This window comes from Aaosphaeria arxii (genome assembly GCF_010015735.1).
Source record: "Aaosphaeria arxii CBS 175.79 unplaced genomic scaffold BU24scaffold_7, whole genome shotgun sequence".
Classification (NCBI taxonomy): Eukaryota; Fungi; Ascomycota; class Dothideomycetes; order Pleosporales; genus Aaosphaeria; species Aaosphaeria arxii.
Window position 1 is genome coordinate 342,707 of NW_022983480.1, and position 13,400 is coordinate 356,106.

The following is a 13,400-nucleotide window of genomic DNA, read 5'->3' on the forward strand; positions in this document are numbered from 1 at the left end:
GCCCGATCCCCTCGGCATCAACCTCCGGGAAATGGATTGCGCGTGCACTTATTAGTCCTCCATACTGTACTACTACTACTACTTCCTTCAAGCTCTTGGGTTGTGATGTTATTTTCGTATGGGGGTTTGTTTCTCTAGGTCGTATGTATGTACGCCAGCCCATCCATCCATCCATGACCTGCATCCGCGGCCGAGCCATAAACCAAACAAGAAAGTAGAGATCCGAGAAGAGGGAGGAAAGAAGAAGATGATGATGGAAAAGAAGAGAGAAAAAAACACCCAAACCCATTATTGCAATTGCTAGCTCCATGAACACCTTTTCCCACGATACATACATACAGTTGCGCATGTTCCCGAGGTTAGAAGAAGAGAAGGAAAAACAACTCATTCCACCCGACGTATCCAATCCTGATTTTGCTGTGAATAACATTTGGGTATGATAGTAGTAGTGTAGGTAGGGGTTGGGCTCCCCGATAAATGTGCATCATTCAATCGTCCTCGACCGGCTGGAAGGTCGTTACCAGCCATGGGGAGCACTACGCTCGAAACCGCCATTGGCGACCCGCGTTAACCGTCTACTCATAACAAGCAATACGTCGAATAGGTCTCAATGGAAATACTAAGGTCCAAAGTCCTCTCGTTCCCCTTCAGCATCCGCATCACCCTCAGGGTCGTGCTGCCGATAGCCTTGGTTGGGGTCGCTCGCAGGATCGGGTCCACGTTGACCGACCGGGTACATCTGCTACTTTCGCAATTAGCACTTCGTACGTGGACACGAGGGAAACAAATTCTTACAGGCTGCTGTGCCATTGGGTAGGCGTTGTAGACTGACGGGTCAAACATCGGTTGCTGCTGGTAGGCATTGGGATCGCTGGGGACGGGATACATGTTGGGCTGGCGGAATTCATCCTGCTGTGGGATGTGTTGTGCCATCCCGTAGTCAGGCGGCGCCATCTGGTGCTGTGCGTGCACTCCACCCTGAGGCAATGCGCCCGGAGGTACGGCAGCGGAGGACTGGACGGCGGTGCTGCCTCCGGCGCCACCCCTCTTGTGGGGATGAGCCTCTTCGCGCGGCACAATGTCAATCAAGAAATCAAACATGTCCGACTTGGAGAGTGCGGAAGCAATGTCAGACCGCTGTAGTGTTCTACGCTTGTTCTCCTCGGCGTGGATCCACGCGCGCATTGTCAGCTCCGTAATGAAAATATCGCAACCCTTGGCGAAGAGTATGGGAGCTTCGGCGGATATCATCTTGACCTCTGGGTCGGCCTTCATGACTTTCTTGATGCGCGCGAGGGGCAATTGGTGCAGCTTGTAGTCGTGTTCGTCGGTTTCGAGCTTCGTAACTTGCTGTTGCCAGTATGTGTTGAGGATGTCGCGGTAGTTGCCCGTGAGACCTTGATTGACCTGTAGCTGTTCAGCCCCGCGCCGTATACCGTGTTCAATGGGTATCTTACATTCTGCCACGAGCCAGTGAAGAGCTGCGGATCAGGCGCATGGCCTTGTGCGGCAATCTGGACCAAATTATCAGCATGGGACGAATGGGAGCGCGCATGGAGAAGCTCGGGGAAGCTTCAGATAGCTCCAGAAGAGCTACATACCGACGCCGATGCACCTGGAAGAAACACAGTCAGTTTGCGATTGCGGGAAGCTAGCTGGCGGAGCGACAGAGTCGCGTCGCAAGAACAAACATACCATAGTGACCTCCGTTCTGCGCATCGTATACGGGATTTCCGTTCTGTCCGTCGTATCGGCGTGGCGCGGCCGGAGCCTGGCGCATCTTCTGGTTGTGGGCGAGGTTTGCTGGATCCATAGCGGTACTTGTTGCTCAAAGGTTACGCGACGAGCAGGGGTGCAGCACGTTTCAGATGGGCGTAAAATACCAGTAGGGAAGATACTGGCAGTGGATGGAAGCAGGAATAATGGGTGTGCACGACCCAATGGAGAGTGGGTGCAGCGGACGGGAGAGGGGAGGGTAAGTATGTAAGTAAGTATGTAGATAGTTGAGGGAGTGTTTTGCGAGTTGAAGCTCAGTACACAGTATATGATGGAAGGATGGATTGATGGATTGCGTCAAAGGAGCAGTCTGAGTGGTTGGATGGATTGAATGGTGGATTGGGTTGATGGCTGTGGATTGGTGGAGGATGGATGGAGAGTGATGAGTGGTTGGGAGATGAAAAGGCGAATAATAACTAAGAAGGCGGCGGATGTCCGAGTTGGGAGCGGCAGAGTGGCAGAGTGGCAGAACAGCGGCGGGGAAGAGCGAAGACTACCAGATGAGACGCAAGAGGAGGACGGACGGGTGATGGCACTCAACAAGACTCAGAGTACAGAAGAGAGAAGAGAGAGGGGGTGGACGTCTCTACTGTCAGTACGGAGTACTTGCTTGCTTGTTTTGCTGGCTGGCGGACAGGCTGGCTGGCTGGCTGGCTGGCTGGCTGGCTGGATGGCTAATTCTTCAAGTCAGACGGTGGTGCTCTGTTACAATTGCGACAACAGTACGACGTCTCCCTCATCCTTCCTCTATTGTATAAGAAATCCATACATACATGATGCTCGCACTCGTAGGGTTACAGGGCTTGTTTACCTGTTGACGATCAAAAGACGCGAGCGACTCAATAAAAGGCGTCCGCCGTTCGTCGTTGGTCGCCGGTCGTGAATAATTCTCGCGATTTGCCAATCGGATGGGAGGATGCCCAAAACAAAGCGGACGAACCACGCGCCAGCAATCGATCTCCTTCTTGGTCAAGACAGGGACTGCGCACCAATGCCCTACGCGATAGGATGTTTCAAACAAACAAGTCAAGGTCGACCGTAAGGCTCAAGGCTCAAGCTTATATTCGTGCTTGTCCACCGATACGGAGGTGACCGGGTGTGAGGAGGAGGGTGGTAGATGGAGAAGTCGGGGTCAGATAGTTAGAGAATGGTGAGTAGCAACGGTGAGTAAGGCAGGTTGGTTAAGTAGTATGTAGGGAACGACGACAGTAGCCGGCACAGGTTGCTGGAGCTGTGATGTACTCGTAGCAATTAGGAAGTCCATCCAGCTCGCTCGTCAACATCCCTGGGCGATCGTCACTCCGCCATGCCCATCCACGGGTGGTGGTTATATCCAATCCAGATAATGGCCTGCCTTGACCTTTGCATCTCTCCGTTGCACAAGCACACATCAACGTTACCAATTCTCACAGTAATCAACACTCACAATCACGTCCAAGTTATCTATAGATACCTGGTACCCTGCCTGTCACGCCTGGATACTAATGGAATGAGGGGGAGAGGGGTCCATGGACAGCACAGTTTGCATTCATGCCGCCTTCGTCACATCGCCCGCGTTTTAGAGCCCTTCACAATTCCATCCGAGCGACGGCATCGGTCGGTGCCACATAACCTGTTACCACCTACCCTACCGTAGGTATGGGTATGGAGTACATCCCACTGATCCCAGAGCAATAACTCTCATCACGCACAATTTGGAAATGCGAAGAAAACGCACCCAGAACGGCAGCACCGCACAACTTGGTGACATCCCGCCACACGCTTAGGCCGACAGCCCTGTGGGATGGAGCCTGATGGAGGTGTGATTGGAGTAGGAGTTGCATGATGCCGTGCCCTGATTGGTAGCCACGACTATATTCTCTCGTCTGCGGACTCGTGGGCGTCGATGTGTTGTCCATTCTTTTTCTCGGGGTGTATCTTTACACCCATCCATCATCATATTGATTGATCATGATCATAATCATCGTCATCATCATCGTTCTGGTGGGAATGCAGCCTGTCATCTCATCACAACCTCGACCTTCGAATAGATTGACCCGTGTGCGAGGAAAGTGAAGCTGTCCGTGTGATGATGGATGGTGATAGTACCTAGTAACCTTAATACGTCGTAATTGCTCCCGTACGACAACTACACAGTAGGCAGGTCGCACTGAGACAAACGGCACGTGGGGTCTTGGCAATACCATCTCCCTCCGGGACTAGCGCCATGTCCGTGCCTCACCTCTTCAAAAGTTTCGCCGCGAAATTTCCTTCGACCTTGTGCATCTCTGCCTGCCCTTGCCAACATCGACATGGTGCCAGCGCATCACCACGAGGACGACTCTGACGAGGAGCTCTCCGATGACCAGATCCGGGAGCTCCTCGATCGAGCCGAAGCTGAACGCCACGAACGAGCACAGCTGGGCCTGACGCACCCTGCCGCTGCCTCTTCCACCTTCAAGCTCCCAAAGCTCGATTCTGGCCTCAAGGCAGAAAACCTCACCACCGATGGAACTGTTACCCGGCTAGACCAAGCGAAGCTGGTCGATGACAGACATCGCGTCGCAGCCAACGGCATCAAGAAGATTGAGGATCCTCTGCAGTTCAAGAAGGACAAGCTGGCGGTAAGCATTCACAGTTTTCTTATACATATACCCCCCGCCGGTGATGATAATATCCCAATTCCACTGACGCAGATTTTGACCCCGTTTTGGGTGTCGCCCTGCATCACTGATGGTTTAATACAATAGTTTCATAGTTACACTGAAGGCACAGTTCCCTCTCGAACTTCTCACACGCATCTCTACTTCTCTTCCAGGATAAAGCTAATTCGAGAAAAGGCCAAAAAGTCCACAGCGGGTTCCAAATGGTTCAACCTGCCTGCCACAGAGCTTACCCCCGAGTTCCGTCGAGATCTCCAGCTGCTGAAAATGCGCAACGTTCTCGACGCGAAGAGGTTCTACAAGAAGGACTCTACCAGGGGTGATGTCCCTGCTTTCTCGCAGGTCGGAACCATCATCGAGGGTCCTACCGAGTTCTTCAGCAGCCGCATTAACAACAAGGACCGCAAGAAGACATTCGTCGAAGAGGTTCTTGCCCAGGAGGCCCAGAATGGTCGCTTCCAGAAGAAGTACAACGAAATCCAAAAGACGAAGACGAGTGGAAAGAAGGCCTTCTACAAGGCTCTCAAGGCCAAACGCAAGGGACGTGTGGAGAAGCGTTGAAGAGTGGTGTTGCAACAGCCTCATCACTCCCTTCTTGCTCATCACAGGACTATCAACACTTTGCACTCAGCGAATATGTGCATTTGTCTTTGTGTTCTATATACACATTGCATGCAGAGATTTTCCCCCAGGAAATAAAGGACACACGGACCGCTGCCTATGCCGCATACAGATCCGATAGTACCTCCTTCACCAAGGCCTGCATGTCCTTGGCGGCCTCCCTCCCCGCCTCGAGCACCTCCTCATGGTTGGCCTTACCCTTGCTCAGGTGTTCCGTCAACTCCGCGGTGCTCATGCCCTGGATCTCCGGGTCGTCGCCTCTGGGGCCGGCCTCGAGTATCGAGACGTTGGTCACCAAGCTGAAAGCCAGAACCCGTAGACCCGCGTGGCGGGCAACGACGATCTCCGGCACCGTAGACATGCCCACGACGTCCGCACCCAGCGTGCGCAGCATACGGCATTCCGCACGAGTCTCGTATCTAGCAACCCAAACTCAACATTAGTAGTTGAACGTCAATGAATAGAACCACAATTCTGTCTCTCCCATCACCTAGCAACCTCATGCCCCAGTGATGTATGCATGTCATCTCGAACGTGAACGTGAAACGCAAAGAATAAGAAAAAGGAAAGGAGAACTCACGTAGGCCCCGCAACAAACGCATAAACACCCTCATGCAACCTCCTCTTCCCTTCCCCAAATCCCAACTTCTTCCACGCCGCGTGCACCCTCTTCCTCAGGTCGAGGTCGTACGCGTCCGACAAGGGGGGGAACCGCACGCCGAACTCCTCGATGTTGGGGCCACGCAGCGGGTTCACGCCTACCATGCCTGCGATGTTGAGATGCTGTTGTTCATGCTTCGTTAGCATCACATCTCTTGTGTAGATTCAGAGGAGGGGGAAGGGGGACTCACGTCGTTCAAACACACGATGTCCCCAACGGCGTAGTCTTGGTTTAGGCCGCCGGCTGCGTTGGTGACTTTGTACGCGCCATGTTAGTATGATTCGTGCTTCGAGAGAGGTAGTAGTGCGTATTTATCCATCCCTCTTGTTCTTAAAAGGGTGGAGGGGGGAGGGAAGGGAAGGGAAGGGGGGAACGCACCGATGATGGTCTCCACGCCGATGACTTTGCACACGCGCGCGGCGAAGGTGACGAGGTCCATTGAGTGGCCTTCGTAGAAACTATAGCTTGTTAGCATTTCGTGATTTTGGTTTTATTGATGGTGGTTTGGTTTTTGAGTGTAGTCTGTCATAGTCTGGGGGAATAGAGAACCCCGATTCCCTCCCACACATAGAGAAAGAGACCCGTCCATCTCAGAGGAGAAAATACGAAGGATGAAGAAGGGAGAAAAAGGAGGAAACACTCACTGTGCCCTACCGACGAGAAGCGCGACGGGGATCTTCTGCGGTCCCATGAAGCCGAAAACGAATTTTCCGGCATGGCCTTGTACTTTATGCTCGTTAGCTTTCTGTGGTATGCATGCTGTGAAGACTTGAGAGCTTTGTGTTGAACTTTGGACGAAGAGAGGAATGGAAAACCAAAACATCTGCTCTTGACAATCTCATCATTCCATCCATCCATTTAAATCCACATAGTCGAGCTCTTTCAAACCCATCTCTTCAAATCTTCCTCTTCCTCATCTCTCCCTCCTCAAAAAGAACATCATCATCCCCAACTCCCCTCCCCATCCAAAAAAAAAAAACAAATGAATGAAAGGAAGCAAGAAATCTTACCAGTGCTCCTAGGAAAATTCGGAATATCGCCATACGCCAGCTCGACCTTCTCCTCCTTCTCAATCGTGTCCGCGAGCCCGCCGAGACCAGAGCCGCACACGATGGCGACCTTCGGTTGCTGGAGCGAGGCGGGCAGTTTGGACCGGATGAAGGATGTTGATTCGAGGGCGCGGGCGTGTGCGTTGGGGACGGGCGTTGAGGAGGGGTCGTCCATTTTTGGTGGTGTTGTTTTATTTTTATGTATTTTGGTTTATGTGGTGTGGTTTGGGGAGGTGGTGATGCTGATGTGTGATGCTAATTGGGAGGAGGGGTGAGTGGTGGGGTAGCTTTTGGTCGAAAGATGTCGATATGTCTAAGACGTATAGTTTCCTTAAGAGCCCTTGTTGTAAATAAAGATCCAGGAGAAGGGGAGAAGGGGAGGAAAAAGAAGATTATCGTGAAGGGCACAAGACACTTTTTAGTTTCTGATATTTACGAGTTACGGAAACCGCCGCAACGGGAGATCTAGGTGTGTAGTGGGAAGGTGAGAAGCATAGTGTATGTTCTTGGCGCGGCGAGGTCCGACGATGGGTTTGATATCCATGGGAAAGTGGAGTTTAGCGTTTCAAGAATGGGTCGGGGTGTGGCTAGTTTATTTACCACAGATGCGTGTGTGGAGTTTCAATTAAGAAGTGCTTTGGTGGTAGGTTACGTAGACATCAAAGATGTTAATAGATGCAATAAAGCGTAGAATTTTTGAGGTTTCAGCGGGTGTCGGTTCCGCGGGTATCTAAGAAGTGGGTTTTTGGTGATCTATGGATGATCGATGGAAAATAAAAGCAGCCAGCTCGCCACCAGTGAAGGTGTTCTAACTATTTACAAGAACACTGATCCTTACTACAAACTCTCAAATCACCCAAAGGCTGCTGCTGACGACGACGTTGTCCCTAAACTTCCTGTTCATCTCCCAATTTGAGAGTCGAAATTCAATAACGCGCATGCTCAATTCCTGAGGTTCGAGAGGCATTTACCTCCTCCTCCGTTTCGGACTCCTGCCATTATCGTCGTCAGCATCTTCTACTGTCACTGCAGGAGACGCCGCAGATGAGCTCACACTTTCCACGCGGTTCCGCGTGGCCTCGTCGAAACCCAAGAGGTCCTCATTCGCTCCTGGAACGTCAATGCCTGAAGCAGCACTATCAAGTTGGTTGTAAAGATCAGGAATGTCGAGATCAGGGGCATTGATATTGTCGCCATTGTGCGCATTCGATGTCATGTAGTCCTCATTGGGGATGAAAGGATCGAGGTCCAGGTCGAATTGCCCTGGGTCGCCTACAGCACTATTGAAGTATCCACCATCCAGGCCAGGGATTGACCCGCTGGGTGACAGCGGCTGCAGGCGCTCCTGTAGACTTTGCACACGCGACCCTTGCTCCTCGGACATCTTTTGGAGAAGGTCAAGTTGCTGCTGGGTAGCTTCAAATTGACTAAGATCAGGCATGGCTGGGGGTTGAGGCGAAACCATCGCATTGTTCGAATTCTGGGCAAGCGTCGAGTTAGGAGAAGCGGCCGATGCATTGTTGGCCATCATAGACAAGACATCGTTCCGTTGTTGTTGGGTCAAGGGAACATGTCCATCTTGAGCTTGGTAATTGGCAAGTGCCGCTGGGAAATCGAATTGAGGCGTCTGGCTGGCCGATTGGCTGGCATTTGCATTTGCATTCTGAATGGCAGACATGATCTCATCATTCTCCGGTACTTGCCCAAGATTTGGAGTGGGCGACTCGGTCTCCACTTTCAAGAAAGGAGGCGAGGGTTGGGTAACATTGCTTGCATTTTTAGTCTGTTGCTGATTGATGGTTTGTGGTGGTGGAACCGGCGATCGCGTTGCAGTCTGCCGTGCTGCAGTTTTTGGAACATTGATGTTCGGCGTAGGCCGATTGGAAGGACTGATAGTGGCAGCTCGGTCTGTTGGGGTCATGGATTCCTTGACCATCGGCGCAGGTAGCAGGGCAAGAGGACGTCTAGGTGGTCGCGGCATTTGGGGAGATTTGTCGATAGTGGGTTCCGGGTAGTCCCCCACGTCCACGACACTACCATGAGACTGCTGCGGTGCCATTGAGGGGCCAAAGATATCCGCAAGATTGGGGCCATTGTTATTGCCTTCCAACGTCCGGTTGTAGAAGGTAGCCAGGAAGGTGAGGATTGCATTTATGGAGTTCTCATGCCGATCATGGAGAGTCTGGAATGCCGTGGCTTGTTGGTACAGCTGATCATTCTGCCGTCTGATTTGCGCCAGGACATTCGATATCACCTTCTGCTGTTGCTGCAGTGTGCGGACCTCGCTCCTCAAGCTGTTGTACTCCGCCCTCGGTATCAAGGCCATATCTTGATTGTTCCTAAGTGTGAGCCCGTCCTCGCCGTAGGCAACGCCAGGATCTTGTGTGAATTTGCGCTCGTCGTCGCTGTCTCCTTGTTTGCCTTCATCTTCTCGCTTCCGTTTCGGCGCTCCGGACGGATTCTTAGGTTTCTGAATGAGCCAAAGCAATTCAGATCGGCCACGCTTGAAGTATTTGTTGTAGTATTCGCTAGGCGCTTTGGCCTTCGCTTCACTAGCCTTCATAGAATTGTCGGACAGGCCTACTTTCTTGTGGAAGCCATACATATTGAGCTGCCGAACGAAAGAGGCATAGTTGTTGTGCTTGAAGAGTTCTGGGATGAGGGTTCTGGCGAATTCATCCTCATCCAGCACGATAAATGAGTTACCGTCATCAGACCATCGGATAAGATTTGTGTTCTTGTTGTTGTCAAGAAAGCTGATTGGGCCATTAGCATAATCTTCGGAAAGCTGCATTCCGAACTAACCTGCTCAATTTCTGGACAAATGGCGGAATTTGCTTTCGCTTAGTTTGAGCATCTTTCCGCGCCAGAAGAGCCTTTTGTTCCAGTTCGTCGTCGTCTTCCTCTTCCGCACCCTCCCACTGCCCAGGATTCGCGTTGTTGAAGTTGTCCCATGGTGTTCGCCCTCGCGCGGCAATCTGTTGATTTGGGTTTCGTCGGACAAGTTGTCCCGTGAAGGCTGAGTCCGTGGCCGTGCTGTTATCTAGGCCATCCAACGACACTATGCGATTATGAGAAGATGGGCCAGAGCTTGTTCCCATGCCTGAAAAGTCGTAGAGAGATGGATCGCCGAATGCGGGCGTTATATCAGCTCCCGCAGAAGGATCCACCCAGTTGTTCATAAACTGATCCGCATCTTGCTGAGTAAACATGGAGTTGTTCTGGGGTTGCGATAGCTGCGGCGATGCACCCGGAGCGCGTCTCTTTCGTGAGGACATTGGATGTGAAGGTTGATCAACGGACGAAGAAATTCGGAGTGATATCAGAACGCCGAGGCGATCGCTCGATTGCAGACCAGATAAGTAATCCTGTAATTTGCTAACCTGGTTCGTGAGTCCTAGGTAAAGTTATTTCCCTCTTTTTCCGACAGAACAAAAAGTCGCTGTGCTGTCACTCTCGGTAGTCGGCTCAAATGTTCACTTGGGGATTGAGACAGTCGGCGTGCCCTCGCGTGAAATTTGGTGTTGTCGCTGTCCTCAATGTTGATTCTCAAGAGATGAATATGTGTTCGTTCGCGAACTGTCGCGGATCATTCGGTATTTGTAGAGCCGTTGTTGCGGTGGCTTGTTGTATCGACCAGGCTATGAATGCGTCCAGTGAATAAACCTAGACAAGCAGTCTATTTGTTTTCCTTGATCAAACTGGCTGTCATCACAAAGGGCTTTGAGTCATTGCTTGCACAAACTGATTTTATCGTCCAAAAGGTGGAAAGGGCGTCTTGGAGAAGGCTGCGACGGTAGGGCGGTCGGAGAAATCGGTTAGGTGGGTTGCGGTGGTCAATTCAGCGTGATACGATGGGTCAGATCGCCGGTAAACTTTCGCGGACGCCGAATTCGAATTGCTCAAGGCTTACAACGATTGTACGTCTGGGGCTTGAAGAATTGCAGTAGAGTGTAAACCCTTCATGGCATTCTTCTTGACAGAATGATGAACTCACTGAATCGGTCAGACGTTTCCCCGGGATCCGCAACATGACTCGTTTCTTTTCGGCACGTCATCCACGTGCTCTAGCGCTGACTCTAATTTGTACTACCAGATAGATTACTGTAACTCATAACGCTCACATTGAACAAAATACAAAAAGTATAATTTCTTGAAGAATTGAAAGACTACTAGATACTTTTGTTTTCTAGTAGATCATATAGGGTAGCTGAGGCAATATCATCAGGCTCTAAGAAGTTATTTGCTATCAATGCTTGCCCTTGGAGTAGGAAATTAATTGTATAGCCAAACAATCAGGGCAACTAAGCAGCATTCAATCGGCTTCAATGGGTAAGTAGTGTTATTGTAGTTATGTCATTCATTCAGGATGCATCATCTCTGACATGATGTGTTCTTCTATTTGTCCTAATTCAAGTAAGGCTCATTGAATTTCCAGGAAAATACTAGTTATCTTTCCAATGGATTGCCGCATCGTGTCCCATGTCATTGCATTCATTGATTTCTTCTCTCTGCCTCCCAACGAACCATTCCAGGGAGGGACTCCTTTAGGCTGGGCATTGTAGGGTTCCACCCAAGGTACTTGCGAGCTCGACGTGCTTCACCTTTGCTATTGAGGCCCCATGAGAGCTTCTCAAAATCGTCCCTGACTTGGGGAACTTTGCAGGAAAGCTCCCTGGCTCCAGTTCCTTCTACCAGGCCCTGTCTGCCGGCCTCTTCCAAAATTGACACAGCCAAGTTTTTCCAGTTATGGTAGCCGTTTTCCGCGAGATAGTACACTTGGGAGCCCCAGATCTCCTTTTCATAACCACTGTCTTCGATATTGGTCGCTTGGGATGCGAGAAGCATGATAAGATTCGAGAGATCCTGAACATGGACATTGTGATTCTCGGAGAGACCGGCTCCTATGACAGGTGCATACCCCTCTTCCAGGATCATATCAATCATCACAGGTACCTGGCGGCTTCTGCAGTTGATAGCACCCCGACCGATACCGTACACCGTCGGTGGACACACAATGGCCGCCTTTATGGCCCCTTCTGACTGAGCCGCCTCTTCTAGTACAATTTTATCGACATTTCGATGAAAGGCGTGGTCGGGGAGGTTTAGTAGAGCATCCACACCCTCTAAGTCATTGTAGGAAAACTCTTCCATAGGCTGCTCTCCATAACGCTTGTGTTCCATATCATACCAGCAAAGGATGCCGGTTCCGCTTATGTGAATATAATATCCAGATTTGGAAGCAGTATGAGTCTCTCGTAGACCAGCTGAAATAGCGCGAGCAGATGTTGCATGGTCCGAAGAATCAGCAGTGTCTTGAGGTAGATTTTAGCCTCCTCATGTTACTATAATACTTTGGGGTATAACTTACGAACAACAACATCCGCTGCGGCTGCGGCGTTCTTGACGACTTCAAAGTCATCAAGGCCACCAATTACCAGCTTAATATTGGGAAAGGCTTTCTGAATCTTCTCACCTTGCTCGGAGCTCCTAACAAGAACATAGTAATCCCAAGTAGGGTAGGCATTCGTCAACCTGAACAGAGCATCACCGCCAATGTATCCTGAAGCACCAGTACTGTGACACGTTAGATTACTAATAGATTGCTAAAATGCAAATCAATCAAGACTTACAGAAAAACCTTCTTGACAGGCATGTCAACGGTCATGTTGTTGGATTTGTGATATTGGGTGATCGAGGTTGCGCTGTGCTAGAATAAATAACAAGATTATGATACTCTTATTGTACTGCCTCAAGAAGAAAAAGGTCCAGCTGCACGCAATTCACCTCATAGGGCAATTGTTGCTTACCAATCAAGCAGATACCTAACAACATACTGTTTGTGCAACCTACCAGAACCTAGTTCTAGCGATGTCATCGTTGTCACTGGTATGACTGACGGTATTGGTCATCTGACCCGCCTGATGGCACGGAATATGTAGAGCTAGAGCTAAGGAGATCGTTGTTGACTTCAAGCGTTAAAGGAGAAGGTTATGCAAATCAGTCTCCACAGCTTCAACCGTATTCGATATTTTCATTAATGCGCCTAGAGATGACTTTTCATAGGGCCTGTTCCAACAAAAACATTATTGAAATGCGTAGCCTAGAAATTAATCCTCGGGAAATTGGCGATATGAACTTTGCTTTTAGTCCTGCTTCTGCACTCCAAAGACTCAGCACGAATGCCTGCTTTGGTGGATCCGTTTTTTGTGATCAATCGCGAAACCGTTCACATAGACTATTATGGGAGTTTGAGAAAAGAGCTACGGGGTGATGGAAATAAATCTCTTGGTCACTGAGATTGACCTGGGGATGAAGTAGCCATAGTAATTCAGCAGTCATGCTATTTAGAGAAGATGATTGCTCTTCCCTAATGTCACATCTACTAAATCATTCTAACATTGCTCTGACCCAAAGCTCGGCCTGCCACTAGCAGGTTTAAAATGACGAATTTCGCCGTCTTGTTGCGGGCCTGAGAACTGTACCTTCGTCGTTGTATGTGTATCTTGTGTGCCGACGAGCTGGGGTGGCGGGATTCATAATCCGTTGCCTGTCCCATATACGTGGGCAGTGTATCGAGATAATGACTTTCAGATAGCACATCGTGAAAGACAATCCAAATGGAAAGGAGAATACGTGGAGATATCAAAG

The 13,400-nt window shown here is 50.3% G+C and overlaps 6 protein-coding genes across 6 annotated transcripts; 2 read left to right on the plus strand and 4 right to left on the minus strand.

Moving 5' to 3' along the window:
• Positions 1–524: 524 nt before the first annotated feature.
• BU24DRAFT_253602 (histone-fold-containing protein) lies at positions 525–1,960 on the minus strand. The gene is made up of 5 exons (XM_033522426.1): positions 1,696–1,960; positions 1,602–1,615; positions 1,458–1,514; positions 796–1,407; positions 525–742 (listed from the first exon to the last, which is right to left on the minus strand). The coding sequence occupies exons 1-5, from the start codon at positions 1,811–1,813 to the stop codon at positions 620–622; spliced, it is 924 nt and encodes a 307-aa protein (XP_033380874.1). The 5' UTR covers positions 1,814–1,960; the 3' UTR covers positions 525–619.
• BU24DRAFT_253858 (uncharacterized protein) lies at positions 1,882–2,871 on the plus strand. The gene has a single exon (XM_033522427.1). The coding sequence runs from the start codon at positions 2,108–2,110 to the stop codon at positions 2,657–2,659; it is 552 nt and encodes a 183-aa protein (XP_033380875.1). The 5' UTR covers positions 1,882–2,107; the 3' UTR covers positions 2,660–2,871.
• Positions 2,872–4,032: 1,161 nt separating this feature from the next.
• On the plus strand, positions 4,033–5,462 carry BU24DRAFT_425178 (Fcf2-domain-containing protein). Its single transcript, XM_033528675.1, has 2 exons — positions 4,033–4,379; positions 4,596–5,462. The coding sequence occupies exons 1-2, from the start codon at positions 4,068–4,070 to the stop codon at positions 4,977–4,979; spliced, it is 696 nt and encodes a 231-aa protein (XP_033380876.1). The 5' UTR covers positions 4,033–4,067; the 3' UTR covers positions 4,980–5,462.
• On the minus strand, positions 5,058–7,384 carry BU24DRAFT_425180 (uncharacterized protein). The gene is made up of 6 exons (XM_033528676.1): positions 6,711–7,384; positions 6,345–6,426; positions 6,079–6,158; positions 5,891–5,955; positions 5,620–5,822; positions 5,058–5,458 (listed from the first exon to the last, which is right to left on the minus strand). The coding sequence occupies exons 1-6, from the start codon at positions 6,922–6,924 to the stop codon at positions 5,137–5,139; spliced, it is 966 nt and encodes a 321-aa protein (XP_033380877.1). The 5' UTR covers positions 6,925–7,384; the 3' UTR covers positions 5,058–5,136.
• A 332-nt stretch (positions 7,385–7,716) lies between these two features.
• On the minus strand, positions 7,717–10,027 carry BU24DRAFT_464922 (uncharacterized protein; the record flags this gene model as incomplete). The annotated part of the gene is made up of 2 exons (XM_033532234.1): positions 7,717–9,505; positions 9,555–10,027. 2 exons carry the CDS (start codon positions 10,025–10,027, stop codon positions 7,717–7,719), a joined length of 2,262 nt encoding a protein of 753 aa, XP_033380878.1.
• A 1,216-nt stretch (positions 10,028–11,243) lies between these two features.
• On the minus strand, positions 11,244–12,405 carry BU24DRAFT_442976 (NAD(P)-binding protein; the record flags this gene model as incomplete). Its single annotated transcript, XM_033530562.1, has 3 exons — positions 11,244–12,064; positions 12,121–12,326; positions 12,383–12,405. The coding sequence occupies 3 exons, from the start codon at positions 12,403–12,405 to the stop codon at positions 11,244–11,246; spliced, it is 1,050 nt and encodes a 349-aa protein (XP_033380879.1).
• Positions 12,406–13,400: the final 995 nt, after the last annotated feature.

Bases quoted from the DNA above. Each gene is read 5' to 3' on its own strand.
- BU24DRAFT_253602 (XM_033522426.1), bottom strand. From the start codon at position 1,813: ATGGATCCAGCAAACCTCGCCCACAACCAGAAGATGCGCCAGGCTCCG. The intron at 1,408-1,457 runs GTAAGATACCCA...GAACAGCTACAG, and splicing joins TCACTGGCTCGTGGCAGAAT to GTCAATCAAGGTCTCACGGG. The intron at 743-795 runs GTAAGAATTTGT...TTGCGAAAGTAG, and splicing joins ACCCAATGGCACAGCAGCCT to CAGATGTACCCGGTCGGTCA.
- BU24DRAFT_253858 (XM_033522427.1), top strand. From the start codon at position 2,108: ATGGTGGATTGGGTTGATGGCTGTGGATTGGTGGAGGATGGATGGAGA.
- BU24DRAFT_425178 (XM_033528675.1), top strand. From the start codon at position 4,068: ATGGTGCCAGCGCATCACCACGAGGACGACTCTGACGAGGAGCTCTCC. The intron at 4,380-4,595 runs GTAAGCATTCAC...ATTCGAGAAAAG, and splicing joins TCAAGAAGGACAAGCTGGCG to GCCAAAAAGTCCACAGCGGG.
- BU24DRAFT_425180 (XM_033528676.1), bottom strand. From the start codon at position 6,924: ATGGACGACCCCTCCTCAACGCCCGTCCCCAACGCACACGCCCGCGCC. The intron at 5,956-6,078 runs GTGCGTTCCCCC...GCGCGTACAAAG, and splicing joins CGGCGTGGAGACCATCATCG to TCACCAACGCAGCCGGCGGC. The intron at 5,459-5,619 runs GTGAGTTCTCCT...TTGGGTTGCTAG, and splicing joins GCGTTTGTTGCGGGGCCTAC to ATACGAGACTCGTGCGGAAT.